At 45.0% G+C, this 12,970-nt stretch overlaps 1 protein-coding gene across 1 annotated transcript in view; it reads left to right on the top strand.

Moving 5' to 3' along the window:
- The window catches only part of ano11 (anoctamin 11), a 48,324-nt gene that overhangs the window by 19,706 nt on the left and 15,648 nt on the right, over window positions 1-12,970 (top strand). Inside the window, exons 10-20 of the mRNA XM_060936975.1 lie at window positions 194-290; window positions 388-531; window positions 623-760; window positions 860-958; window positions 1,078-1,180; window positions 1,478-1,589; window positions 7,488-7,542; window positions 7,695-7,792; window positions 9,739-9,875; window positions 10,449-10,654; window positions 10,744-10,886. Of these exons, the coding sequence (XP_060792958.1) occupies window positions 194-290; window positions 388-531; window positions 623-760; window positions 860-958; window positions 1,078-1,180; window positions 1,478-1,589; window positions 7,488-7,542; window positions 7,695-7,792; window positions 9,739-9,875; window positions 10,449-10,654; window positions 10,744-10,886 (1,332 nt within the window). The remainder of the gene's footprint in view (window positions 1-193; window positions 291-387; window positions 532-622; window positions 761-859; window positions 959-1,077; window positions 1,181-1,477; window positions 1,590-7,487; window positions 7,543-7,694; window positions 7,793-9,738; window positions 9,876-10,448; window positions 10,655-10,743; window positions 10,887-12,970) is intronic.

Raw genomic sequence — 12,970 nt, 5'->3', positions numbered from 1 at the left:
GTGTAAAACCTACACCAAATCAAAGATGCGCCAAAAGAAGATGATGATGAATGTTTCTGTGAGTTGCCAGGAACAGTCCATGGTGTAATGTGCTCTTTTGAACCTTGTATTTCATGAACGTTGGGTGTAATGTATAATTATAAACACTGCTTTTAAGTAAGGTGTTACTTTGTATTCATTATGCTATTCATAGGACAGAAATCTGTGAAAGCGGGGGCCGCTACCTTATGTGCCCCCTCTGTGAAACCTGCAAACCCTGGAATATGTCAGACATTTGCCCCATGGCTAAGGTACACAGCCTACAGCTTCCTCTAAACCACTGGAGCTTACTGTATAACTTATTGCAAATACTTACTGTATACGTTTATTGTAATTTCCCATTTTTAGGTGGGTTATCTGTTTGACCATCCTGGCACAGTGTTCTTTAGTGTGTTCATGTCCTTCTGGGCCGTCACCTTCCTGGAGTACTGGAAACGCAAGAACGCTACTCTGGCTCATCACTGGGACTGCATGGACTTTCATGAAGAGGAGGTGTGGCAGAGAATCTTGCAAAGAGTGATTAGCGTGCTGTGACAGTTTTTTTTTTTTAAATATCTGGATAATAAATGTATGGTTATTTTAGGAACCTCCACGGCCAGAGTTTGCTGCCACAGCTCCTGCGATGGAGGAGAACCCTGTAACTGGAGTGAAGGAGCCCTACTTCCCAGAAAGAGCCCGGCTCTCCCGTATGTTCACCGGATCAATGGTTATTATCATAATGGTGAGCTTGGGGCCTGATGGGAAGCAATTTCATCCCAGACTTGTGAAAGCTTTATCTGTATATTTAGCTGTTCTCATTATTGCCTCTTTTATCCCTCAGCTGTGTGTGGTGATGATATTCTTAGTGACTGTCATCATCTACCGCAGCATAGTGAGTGTGATGATGTACGAGACAGGGAGTTCCATGCTGCGCACTCAGGCAAGCACTCAGTGAAACAGTTAATTACGATCCATCTTTCTACATGGTTTATTGCCTCAATCGATACTGCCGCCTGCAACTTATCTTGAACGGGGTATCTGTTCTCTATTTCTCTCTAGGCCGGGAACATTGCCAACATCTCCAGCAGCATGGTGAACCTGGCTTTGATCTTGCTGATGGGGCAAGTGTATACAGCGCTAGCAGAACGACTCACGAAATGGGGTACACGTTCTGCTGTTGACTCTCAAGCCCGAAAACCAGCACAATATTCTTCAATGCAGTTTGGATTAAGAATGAAAATCAATAAGCCATTAAGACTGAGTCTCATTCACACTTTCACCTTATATCTGTGTCATAGCTGGCAGTTACTGTATGACAGCGCTATATCAAATTGATTTTATTACACTGACAGTTATTTATGATAGATATTCATCATACAGAATAATGCAGTTTTATTGTGTAGTTTTATTGGATTAAGTTCAATACTGAAGATTAAATTTTGTTTTTTTTCCTTTTCAGAAATGCACAGGACACAGACACAGTATGAAGACGCATTTACGTTTAAGGTGTTCATTTTTCAGTTTGTCAACTTCTACTCCTCCCCTTTTTATGTGGCCTTCTTCAAAGGAAGGTATGATAACTTTTTTTTTGCTTTAAACTAGCATATTTTTATTAGTTTTATTTTATACATTTGCATGATACTTGTTAAGTTCTTGTATCTGAAAAACCTGCTAATTAACATATAAGGGCAAAAGTTGCACTGCCTTAATATTGTTGAATACGAGAAAAGGAAATGTACCATGTTTCTACAATTTATGGCAATGTGCAGGATATAAATGTGTCCGGCTTGTAGTACTCGAGTCCAGGACTCAGACTCGAGTCCGACTCGTGCCCTAATTTTAAGGACTCATGACTCGACTTGGACTTGAGCACTGATGACTTGGACTCGGACTCGTGCATTAAGTGCAATCGGACTTTTAAATTGGAGACGAGGACTCAGATTTTTTTTCTTTATTTTTTGTAACATGCCATAATAATTTGGTATGAGATATTTATATCTACATTAATTTTTGTAGGTTCACCACCCACAGAGGTAGCCATAGGGGGCTGGTACGGTGTGGATTGGGCGGCAGTCGAAGGCAGGGGCCTCGACGACCTGATCCCCGAACACAGCGGCTAGCTGTTGGGACATGGAATGTTACTTCGCTGGGGGGGAAAGAGCCTGAGCTTGTACGGGAGGTTGAGAGGTACCGGCTAGAGATAGTTGGGCTTACCTCCACGCACAGCTTGGGCTCCGGAACCCAGCTCCTCGAGAGGGGCTGGACTCTCCACTACTCTGGAGTCGCCCACGGTGAGCAGTGGCAGGCTGGTGTGGGCTTGCTTATAGCTCCCCAGCTCAGCCGCCATGTGTTGGAGTTTACCCCAGTGAATGAGAGGGTTGCCTCTCTGCGGCTTCGGGTCGGGAGAGGGCTCTTGCTGTTGTTTGTGCCTATGGGCCAAATAGCAGTATAGAGTATCCAGCCTTCTTGGAGTCCCTGGGAGAGGTACTGAGAGGTGCTCAGACTGGGGACTCCATTGTTCTACTGGGGGACTTCAACGCTCACATGGGCGATGACAGTGACACCTGGAGGGGCGTGATTGGGAGGAACGGCCTCCCTGATCTGAACCCAAGTGGTGCTTTGTTATTGGACTTTTGTGCTAGTCACGGTTTGTCCACAACAAACACCATGTTCGAGCATAGGAGTGTCCATAAGTGCACGTGGCACCAGGACACCTTAGGTCGGAGGTCGATGATTGACTTTGTTGTCGTTTCATCTGATCTCTGGCCCTATGTCTTGAACACTCAGGTGAAGAGAGGGGCTGAGCTGTCAACTGATCACCACCTGGTGGTGTGTTGGATCCGCTGGTGGAGGAGGAAGCCGGACAGACCTGGCAGGCCCAAACATATGGTGAGGGTCTGCTGGGAACGTCTGGCCAAGCACTCTGTCGGGGAGGTCTTTAACTCCCACCTCCGGGAGAGCTTCTCCCAGCTTCTGAGGGAGGCGGGGGACATTGAGTCTGAGTGGACCATGTTCTCTGCCTCCATTGTCGACGTGGCTGTTCGGAGCTGTGGCCGCAAGGTCTGTGGTGCCTGTCATGGCGGCAATCCCCGAACCCGGTGGTGGACACCGGAAGTAAGGGATGCCGTCAAGCTGAAGAAGGAGTCCTATGGGATCATGTTGGCCTCCGGGACTCCTGAGGCAGCTGACGGGTATCGGCAGGCCAGGCGTGCCGCAGCTCAGGCAGTTGCGGAGGCAAAAACCCGGAACTGGGAGGAGTTCGGTGAGGCCATGGAGGACTATCGGTCAGCCTTGAAGAAATTCTGGCAAACTGTCCGGCGCCTCAGGAGGGGGAAGCAGTACTCTGCCAACACTGTTTACAGTGCAGGTGGGGAGCTGTTGACCTCGACTGGGGATATTGTCGGGCGGTGGAAGGAATACTTCAAAGATCTCCTCAATCCCACCATCACGTCTTCCATTGAGGAAGCGGAGGCTGATGACTCAGAGGTGGACTCGTCCATTACCCAAGCCAAAGTCACTGAGGTGCTTTGCAAGCTCCTTGGTAGCAAGGCACTGGGGTGGATGAGATCTGCCCTGAGTATCTCAAATCTCTGGATGTTGTGGGGCTGTCTTGGCTGACATGCCTCTACAACATCCCGTGGCAGTTGGGGACAGTGCCTCTGGAGTGGCAGACCGGGGTGGTGGTCCCTCTTTTTAAGAAAGGGGACCAGAGAGTGTGCTCCAATCACACTTCTCAGCCTCCCCGGGAAGGTTTACTCCAGGGTACTGGAGAGGAGAATTCGGCCAATATTCAAACCTCAGATCCAGGAGGAACAATGCGGTTTTTGTCCTGGTTGTGGAACACTGAACCAGCTCTATACCCTTCATAGGGTGCTCGAGGGTTCATGGGAGTTTGCCCAACCAGTCCACATGTGCTTTGTGGATCTGGAGAAGGCATTCATCCGTGTCCCTCGTGGTATCCTGTGGGGGGTGCTTCGGGAGTATGGGGTTCGGGGCTCTTTGCTAAGGGCTGTCCAGTCCCTGTACGAATGGAGCAGGAATCTGGTTCACATTGCCGGCGGTAAGTCAGACCTGTTCCCAGTGCATGTTGGACTCTGGCAGGGCTGCCCTTTGTCACTGGTTCTGTTCATAATTTTTAGGGACAGAATTTCTAGGTGCAGCCAGGGGCCGGAGGGAATCCTGTTTGGGAACCACAGGATTTCATCTCTGCTTTTTGTGGATGATGATGTCCTGTTGGCTTCTTCAAACCAGGACCTTCAGCATGCACTGGGGCAGTTTGCAGTCGAGTGTGAAGCTGCTGGGATGAGAATCAGCACCTCCAAGTCCGAGGCCATGGTTCTCGACTGGAAAAGGGTGGCTTGCCCTCTTCAGGTTCGTGGAGAAGTCCTGCCTCAAGTAATTTAAGTATCTTGGGATCTTGTTTATGAGTGAGGGAAGGATGGAGCGTGAGATCGACAGGTGGATCGGCGCAGCCTCTGCAGTGATGCAGTTGCTTTACTGGTCCGTCGTGGTGAAGAAGGAGCTGAGCCAAAATGGGAAGCTCTCGATTTACTGGTTGATCTACATTCCGACTCTCACCTATGGCCATGAGCTTTGGATAATGACCGAAAGAACAAGATCGCAGATACAAGCGGCCGAAATGAGTTTCCTTCGCAGGGTGGCTGGGCGCTCCCTTAGAGATAGGGTGAGAAGCACAGTCACTTGGGAGGAGCTTGGAGTAGAGCCGCTGCTCCTCCACATCGAGAGGAATCAGCTGAGGTGGCTAGGGCATCTCTTTCGGATGCCTCCTGGACGCCTCCCTGGGGAGGTGTTCCAGGCATGTCCCCCCGGGAGGAGGCCCCGGGGAAGACCCAGGACACGCTGGAGGGACTATGTCTCTCTGCTGGCCTGGGAACGCCTCGGTGTTCTTCCCGAGGAGCTGGCCGAGGTGTCTGGGGAGAGGGAAGTTTGGGCTTACGTGCTCAGACTGCTGCCTCCACGACCTGGCCCCGGATAAGCAGATGAAAATGAGATGAAAGATGAGATTAATTTTTCTACTAATTTCATGAAAGAGTGTCACACCTGCGCGCCTTGGTGCGTGCATCAGATAGACTCTCGTGTATGCCATAAACGACTCACACCTGCACAGGATTAAGGTGCAATTATCATGCCTATATAAAAACTGTGAAAAAACACTTACTTTGCGAAGTATTGAGTTGCATTGCTGACACATTACCGAGCCATATTTCCTTGTTTGGTTTCCTGATCCTTGATTTCCTGTTTCTTGTCTTTGATTCTGCTGAGTCTACGATAGTCTGTTTGTGCCTCACTCGACCTATTGCCTGTTTCACTGTTTTACGATTCTGCCTGCCGTTCTGGATTGTTTACCTGTCTTCAATTGTATTAATAAATGCACCTTCTGCACTTAAATCCGTCTCCCAATCATCTCTGACAGAATACTTCGCACTCCCTGATAAAGAGAAGCACATTCACCTGTTCATCCGTCACGTTCAGGAACAAACTAATGTTAATGGTGCTAAAACATTGATCCATCCATCCATCCGTTATCTGTAGCCACTTATCCTGTTCTACAGGGTCGCAGGCAAGCTGGAGCCTATCCCAGCTGACTATGGGCGAGAGGTGGGGTACACCCTGGACAAGTCGCCAGGTCATCACAGGGCTGACACATTGAGACAAACAACCAGTCACACTCACATTCAGACCTACAGTCAACTTAGAGCCACCAGTTAGCTTAACCTGCATGCCTTTGGACGGTGGGGGAAACCGGAGCACCCGGAGGAAACCCACGCGGACACGGGGAGAGCATGCAAACTCCACACAGAAAGGCCCTCATCGGCCGCTGGGCTCGAACCCAGGACCTTCTTGCTGTGAGGCGACAGTGCTAACCACTACACCACCATGCCGCCCGGCGCTAAAACAGCCACTGTCAAATGATGCAGTTGGAGTTTTGTTCTCAGACTCGACTTGGATCAATAGTGGACTCAACTTGGACTTGACTTGAAATTTTTTTAATGACTTGGACTTGACTCAGACTTGAAAACTGGGGACTTGAGACTGGACTTGGACTAGAGGTTTAGTGACTCGACTACAACACTGAAATGTGTATACTCAATGTGTTACTTCCAGTAATGGTACTCAGTGTCCATGGCAGGGTTCAATACCACAATAAGTGGAATATAGATTATAGGGAAACAAGGTTTGGATTTAACAACATGAATACATGGTCCAACTTTATACTAAGACAATGAAATGGAAGAGTATAAATAGACAAATTAATTACAGGCTTAAAGACTGGTTTCACAATACCGATAACTATATACCTATAACTACAACTATAACAATAACTATAAATAAATGGGTTGCCTGCAGTTTATGTGGTTGGTGGTTACATCAGACCAATAACAATACCTATAGCCCTGGCCTGGGTTTATCTGTATCAGTGAGATTGCTTCTGGAGTAATTTTTCCAGGCCTGGACCTGATCCGATAAAACATCTGACGAATCAGGTAATTGTTTACATGTGACGTTATCTGAGCACGTGCTATTTTTCCCGAACATCTTTGTACATCCTTGTGTGAGAATTCTCCCAGTTTCTGTCTGTGCTGCAGGATTTCATGCACTCAGAGTCTCCTTTTCTTCTTCTTTTGGCTTTGCCTTCTGTGCAAAACGAGCATCAAAAGCAGCTTTTCCTTGCTGTCGCTGTTACTGTCAGCCATTGTGTGTTGCTCAGTGCACTGGGTGTGCACACAAACACCATACAACCACTACATATTCCCATGAAAACCAACAACCATGTATTTCCCTGAGTGGCAGGACCAACCGATATTACTGTATAGTCGGGCTTACAGTTATGGTGTGACTGCTCCAGACTAGAACTAAATTCAGGTATAGGTACAGTCATAGTTGTAGTTATAGGTATAGGTATAGTTATCGGTGTTGTGGGACTGGGCCCTTAGCATTGGAACTAATGGACACAATCAGGTAACACAGCAGTGACAGGACAGAACAGAAACTAAGACAAAGGCACATGGCCGACCATAACATAAACAAAAGGGCATGACGGGATCTCGATACAAAACAAACAGGAGTGCTCACGCTGGCAACCCTGCCACATGTCTGAGAGGAGGAAATCACAATTCACATGTATAATTTATTTACAATTGGGATAAATATTACAATTGATTCAAATACTATGGAAATTATACAAAAGTTGTTGAAGGCCAATGCTGGGGCTACAAGTTAATCAGTTTATAGTACATTTAGAAAGGATAACATTTAACACCTATATCCATGATGACATTCATGTCCATGTACTGTATGTAAACTTCTAACTACAGTTGTCTCAAAGGGTGTACAAACTTTTGCTCTCACTGTAATGCATCTTTCTCAATGAGGTTCACATGGGCACTAGTGATTTTCTATAGAAGTGGTCCTTTTTGTCTTTCCTATCGATTCTATTCTCCAAACAGATTCGTCGGTTACCCCAGTCACTATGGCACTTTATTTGGGATGAGGAACGAGGACGTGAGTTCTGTGCACTAATTTGTTTCCTTGTATTTTTTTCCCCACACGTGTGCATTAATGCTAATAACATCTGTTTCAAAACACATTTGCTCAGTGCATTTGTGAGTGCTGTGGTTAAACCTGTGGTTTATTCTTGTGTGGGTGGATGGCAGTGTGGTCCAGGGGGCTGTCTGATCGAGCTGGCTGAGCAGCTCTTCATCATCATGATGGGGAAACAGCTCATCAACAACGTTCAAGAATTTGTCCTACCGTACGTCTCTTGTTACTTGTTCCTATCTGAACTGTGTTTCCTTCCTAGTGCATTTTTGTGTCTTGCGCAACCTACGCACCTGTTATATTTCACATGTACTGTTCTCCATAAGTGTTACTAGTAATAATTTTTACATAATAAATCCGAGCGTTGAATTCACAGCATGAATGGTGCTGATTGTTGGAGTGAGTGAGTCAGCAACGTGAGGACAGAGGAGAGTGTTGCATCGTGGCTCTCTGCCAGCTGCAGTAACTTTACCACTGCTGAGCTCGGCAATGTGACCTTATCACATAGTGTGTGTGTGTGTGTGTGTGTGTGAGACAGAGTTTTCAATCGACTGTAAATGAGTGAATGCACCAAAACAGGTTTTGTTTGAATATTGTACAACATTTTTCCAATTTTTAAAAAGATAAAATTGAGCACAATAAAGATTTAGCCAGATAAAAGATTGCTTTATCTGTGATAAAGCAGAGCTTTCAACTTTCTTTTCAATAATGCATCATGCTTCTCCATGAACAATTTCTGGTTAAAGCTGCAGTCTGTAATATTCAAAAGTGTTCCTAGGCCTATCCTTTTAAAGATCACTGAAAAATAATAGTTAATCACACTATTGCTATGCAATGGATCTGGTACGTTTCTTCATTAATTACATACAAAGAGGTGCCAATATATACGGTTTAGCCATAGCATTTGCAATTTTTGCAATGCGATGCAATTTTTACCATGCATCACTCATTGCTTTGGTGATACACTATCCACCTTAGTCCTAGGTATGACTTTAAACTGCAACCGGTGGTGAGTCTCAGGTCCGGGACGACCTGAGTATTGGAGAAAGTAGAGTTACCCCTTAATCACCATTGCTCCCAGGTCTGCTCTGACCCGGAGTGGTAGCACTTGCCTGGGTTCCAGCTATGGGTTAAATAGTACATCACCAATAAGGCGCTGGAAGCAGGGCGCTTTTCGGTGCAATGTGGCAGATGAGCCCAACAGGGTCAATGGCGCACCACCAGATGGCATGCGGAAGAGCCGATCAAATGGCCAATGGATGGCATCACTCGGCAAGTCAGTTGTCACTGCAGGGCAACTTCCATACCCATCAGGTCTGTGGCACTTTTGTGCACCATTTGGCATCAGGTCTGGAGGTCCAGAGAGACAACACGATGGGGGCACAACATTGTTTGTCAAACCTTACTGTGCAAGGCATTTCATTAGGAGAGGAGCTCTGGTGCGGACCTTGCGGCCCATCTCCGTTTCTGCTCATCCTAATGAAGCAGTCATCATCACTAGCGATGGACAGCCGCTGCTGCCGATGACACTATCCACCTGAAAATTGCACTCTTCTGCTTTTTCAGATAAAGCACCAATCCAACCAAATGCAGAAAAGGCAGTTCAGTGAAAGGGAAAGGATGCCTGACATGAAAAAGGAACATTTGTCTCTGCTAGCGCTTATTTTTTTTTTAACTTCATGATTACTTCATCTTGGTGAACTCTGACATGCCTCTATCTTGGGCCAATAGAAAGTAATTGTGCTTGACAGTGGTTAATTATGGTTGGTAAATAAAATGCTGCTGAAATACGGTAGCTACTGGAGTCGTACCAATATTTTGTCAGTTTTCTGCTTTATGCTTTGCTGAGGAAAAAGAATGCCATCTCATCCCCCATCGTGAAATTCTATTCTTTCTGTCTGCCTGCTAAGATTGTCTTGTTAGCAATGTTGGCACATCGACGTACATTTTGTGTGCATTATTTTTAATCAACCTGGAAATAATCTACAGTTGAAATTCAGCGTCTCAACTCTGCCCCCCACTTTTTTTTTTAAATAAAAAGCAACTGATGAGAAACAAACAGTTAACTGAGGAGGGATGGGCTTGATTGAGAAGATGTCAGTGTTGTCTCATTGTCTCACAGGGCTATAAACATTGCACTAATTGTACTTGTGTGTGTAGTAAAGTGAAGGCATGGAGACAGAAAAAGGCCCTGACATCAGTGAAGAAGGCTCAGAGTGGCCGTGAGCCACAGCGCTGGGAGGAGGACTACGAGCTGATCGAGTGTGAAGGCTTGTTTGATGAGTATCTTGAGATCGGTAAGACTCTTAAGCGATTACTGATGCTTACACACAGTACTGATTTTACAATTTGCCAGAATAATATTATTCAGGGGCGGCACGGTGGTGTAGTGGTTAGCGCTGTTGCCTCACAGCAAGAAGGTCCGGGTTCGAGCCCCGTGGCCGGCGAGGGCCTTTCTGTGCGGAGTTTGCATGTTCTCCCCGTGTCCGCGTGGGTTTCCTCCGGGTGCTCCGGTTTCCCCCACAGTCCAAAGACATGCAGGTTAGGTTAACTGGTGACTCTAAATTGACCGTAGGTGTGAATGTGAGTGTGAATGGTTGTCTGTGTGTCAGCCCTGTGATGACCTGGCGACTTGTCCAGGGTGTACCCCGCCTTTCGCCCGTAGTCAGCTGGGATAGGCTCCAGCTTGCCTGCGACCCTGTAGAAGGATAAAGCGGCTAGAGATAATGAGATGAGATGAGTATTATTCAGGACACACTCATAGTAATTTAAAAATTTTAGCCTCAGTGCCTCTGAATGTATGGTTTTAACGTGTTAAGGGGCTGATTGAGAAATTGTATTAGCTCTTAATTTGCATATATTTTGCACAGTGCTGCAGTTTGGCTTTATCACCATCTTTGTGGCTGCATTCCCGCTTGCTCCACTCTTTGCTCTGCTGAATAACTGGGCCGAAGTGAGACTGGATGCGCACAAGTTTGTGTGTGAATACCGGCGGCCTGTGGCTGAAAGAGCGCAGAAGATCGGCGTGTGGTTCATCATTCTTGAGGCCCTTTCCCATCTTTCTGTCATTGTGAATGTGAGCGTTAGTCTTTCACATTTGCATTTTCTCACTGCCAGTAGCTTCCTTGGTTGCTAGGTTATTAAAGGTGACTTTTTGTCTCCTAGGCTTTCCTGATTGCATTTACATCTGATTTTCTGCCTCGGCTGCTGTACCAGTATAAGTTTGATAATGACTTAAATGGTTATGTGAACTTCACACTGGCATACGCTCCACCCAGCTACAACTACTCGAGCCATGGCATGTGCAGGTGAGTGCAATAATAATAATAATAATAATAATAATAATAGTGATGAACTGTTACTGTTAGAGCTGGGACTTGAGCTCAGCCAAAACTTAGCCAGACACCAAAATAGCAACAGGTTGAAGGATTGTGCAAGGGATTAGCGGCAGGCTGCCAGGTAGCTCCGTTGTGTGTAGTTGTCGATGTTGATTTTAAAAGTAGCTAATTAAATTACATAGAGAAATGAATACTTAAATCTGAGTGAAAAATACTGTCGCGAGCATGCGTGGAAGAAGAGTCTGGAGACAGAAATCTTAGTTTCTCAGTCATTAGCCTGTACTACTTGTTCTCGATAGCACTAGCTTGACTGCTTTATTAGCATTTGCTAACACTACTGATGAATGCTACACCGGCTGGAAGGTGACTTCACTGCTGCGCTGATGGTGCTGACTCACGGTTAAGCTCGCGTTGGCCTTCGAGCAGGCCTAGGGCGATATATTTTTGGTCCCTCCCACTATAAATCAAAATCTGATTGTTTAATTCATCTGTCACTTCGTACATAAACATACACTGCCATGGCCTTCTGTCCCAGCAATGAAGTCCTATCCAGTGGGTGAGCCAGTTCTAAACTCTTCTCAACCTAGAGACAACAAACAAAAAAAGTCTCATTGGATAACTCTATTTTAATGTTTTCAGGACAGTAACCCTTTCATTTCTGAAGCAAATTTGATAGAAAATGAGGCCAAATTAGAAGAGAATAATTATAATGAAATTATGAAAGAAATTAAATATAACATTTGAAATGCTGATATGTTTGGGCCTTCTCTGAAGGACTAGAAGGTCCTGACGGTTCCTCTCTGAATAATAATAATAATAATAATAATAATAGCTATTGGTGTGAATGATTGCATGGTGCCCTCCAATGGATGTGCTAACTGAAGATGGATGAATGAATGAATGAATGAATGAATGAATGGTAATGCCAGGCAGAGCCCTTATAGAATTTACTTTTTTTGTTAGCATACACTGCTGCATATACTGTATTCCTTCATGCAATTGCAATACGTTCCAAATTTGGATTTTATGCATGTACACGAGCAATGTAATCTTTACCTGAAACCTTAATTGAAAGAGAAAATATCCAGCAATTTGCCCAATATTGCAAACCACTCTGTACTGAAAATGGCTGTAAGGGAATTATTCACCTCAACAGTGGTGTGCACCAGGACTGGGAGGGGGGACAAACATTTGAGAATGGGTGGTCAGATATAAAGATTGCGGGACAAAGAAACTACATGTGCATTTTACTGAGTGTTCACTTTGTGGTGTGTGATGAATTTACTGATTTTGTTTATTCATGTTTATTTAGCACAAAAATCTTTTAGCACAAGTTCTAAAGTCTCTTAGCCCAACTCTAAGTTCTTTAGCACAAGATCCAAGAACACTGAAAGGAGAACTGAAGGCAAATTTTTTATTATCAAAATTCTATTTATCTCATTTTATTAAATATAGGAATGCATTTTTGATCGCTATTTTGTCGCTGCTATAGCAAGTTATGAGTGTTTGAAATATGCTATGTAATACATCAGTCCATATGTCAAAGCAATAGTTGCAAACGAGATTCGTTGAGACCTGTGCGAGACTTCATAGGACTGAAGTAAAACGTACAGCGGAAATCAAAGTGACCAACATCTGCCAACATTGTCAAAAGATACGCTCGCCCTCTTTCGAATGCTGATGTAATCAAGCTGGAAGTTTTGTTTGTTTTGATAGCAATCAGGAAAGTTTGAAAAAAGTAGGCAGTAATCGTCATTTAAACTCGTTTTTGTGCAATATTTCGCTTGGAAAACAGTTTTCAAAATGGCGGCGCTGACACTTCACGTTTCGAAGTCTCGCACAAGTCTCGTGAAGATCGCACGGATAAGTGACGCCTGCCGTGGACCAAACGAACTAAATTCAACATGGCTAAAAACCGAATAGGCCAATAAGTATAATATTTAATTGCAATTAGTTGCCAATACGAGTCATGATATAAGGTTACTAAAACTGAAAACGTAATTGAATAACACATTAAGAAATAAAGCAAGTTTAAAAATGACTTCAGTTCTCCT

This window comes from Neoarius graeffei, chromosome 13 (genome assembly GCF_027579695.1).
Source record: "Neoarius graeffei isolate fNeoGra1 chromosome 13, fNeoGra1.pri, whole genome shotgun sequence".
NCBI classification, from domain to species: domain Eukaryota; kingdom Metazoa; phylum Chordata; class Actinopteri; order Siluriformes; family Ariidae; genus Neoarius; species Neoarius graeffei.
This window is presented reverse-complemented; position numbering and strand designations above follow the sequence as displayed.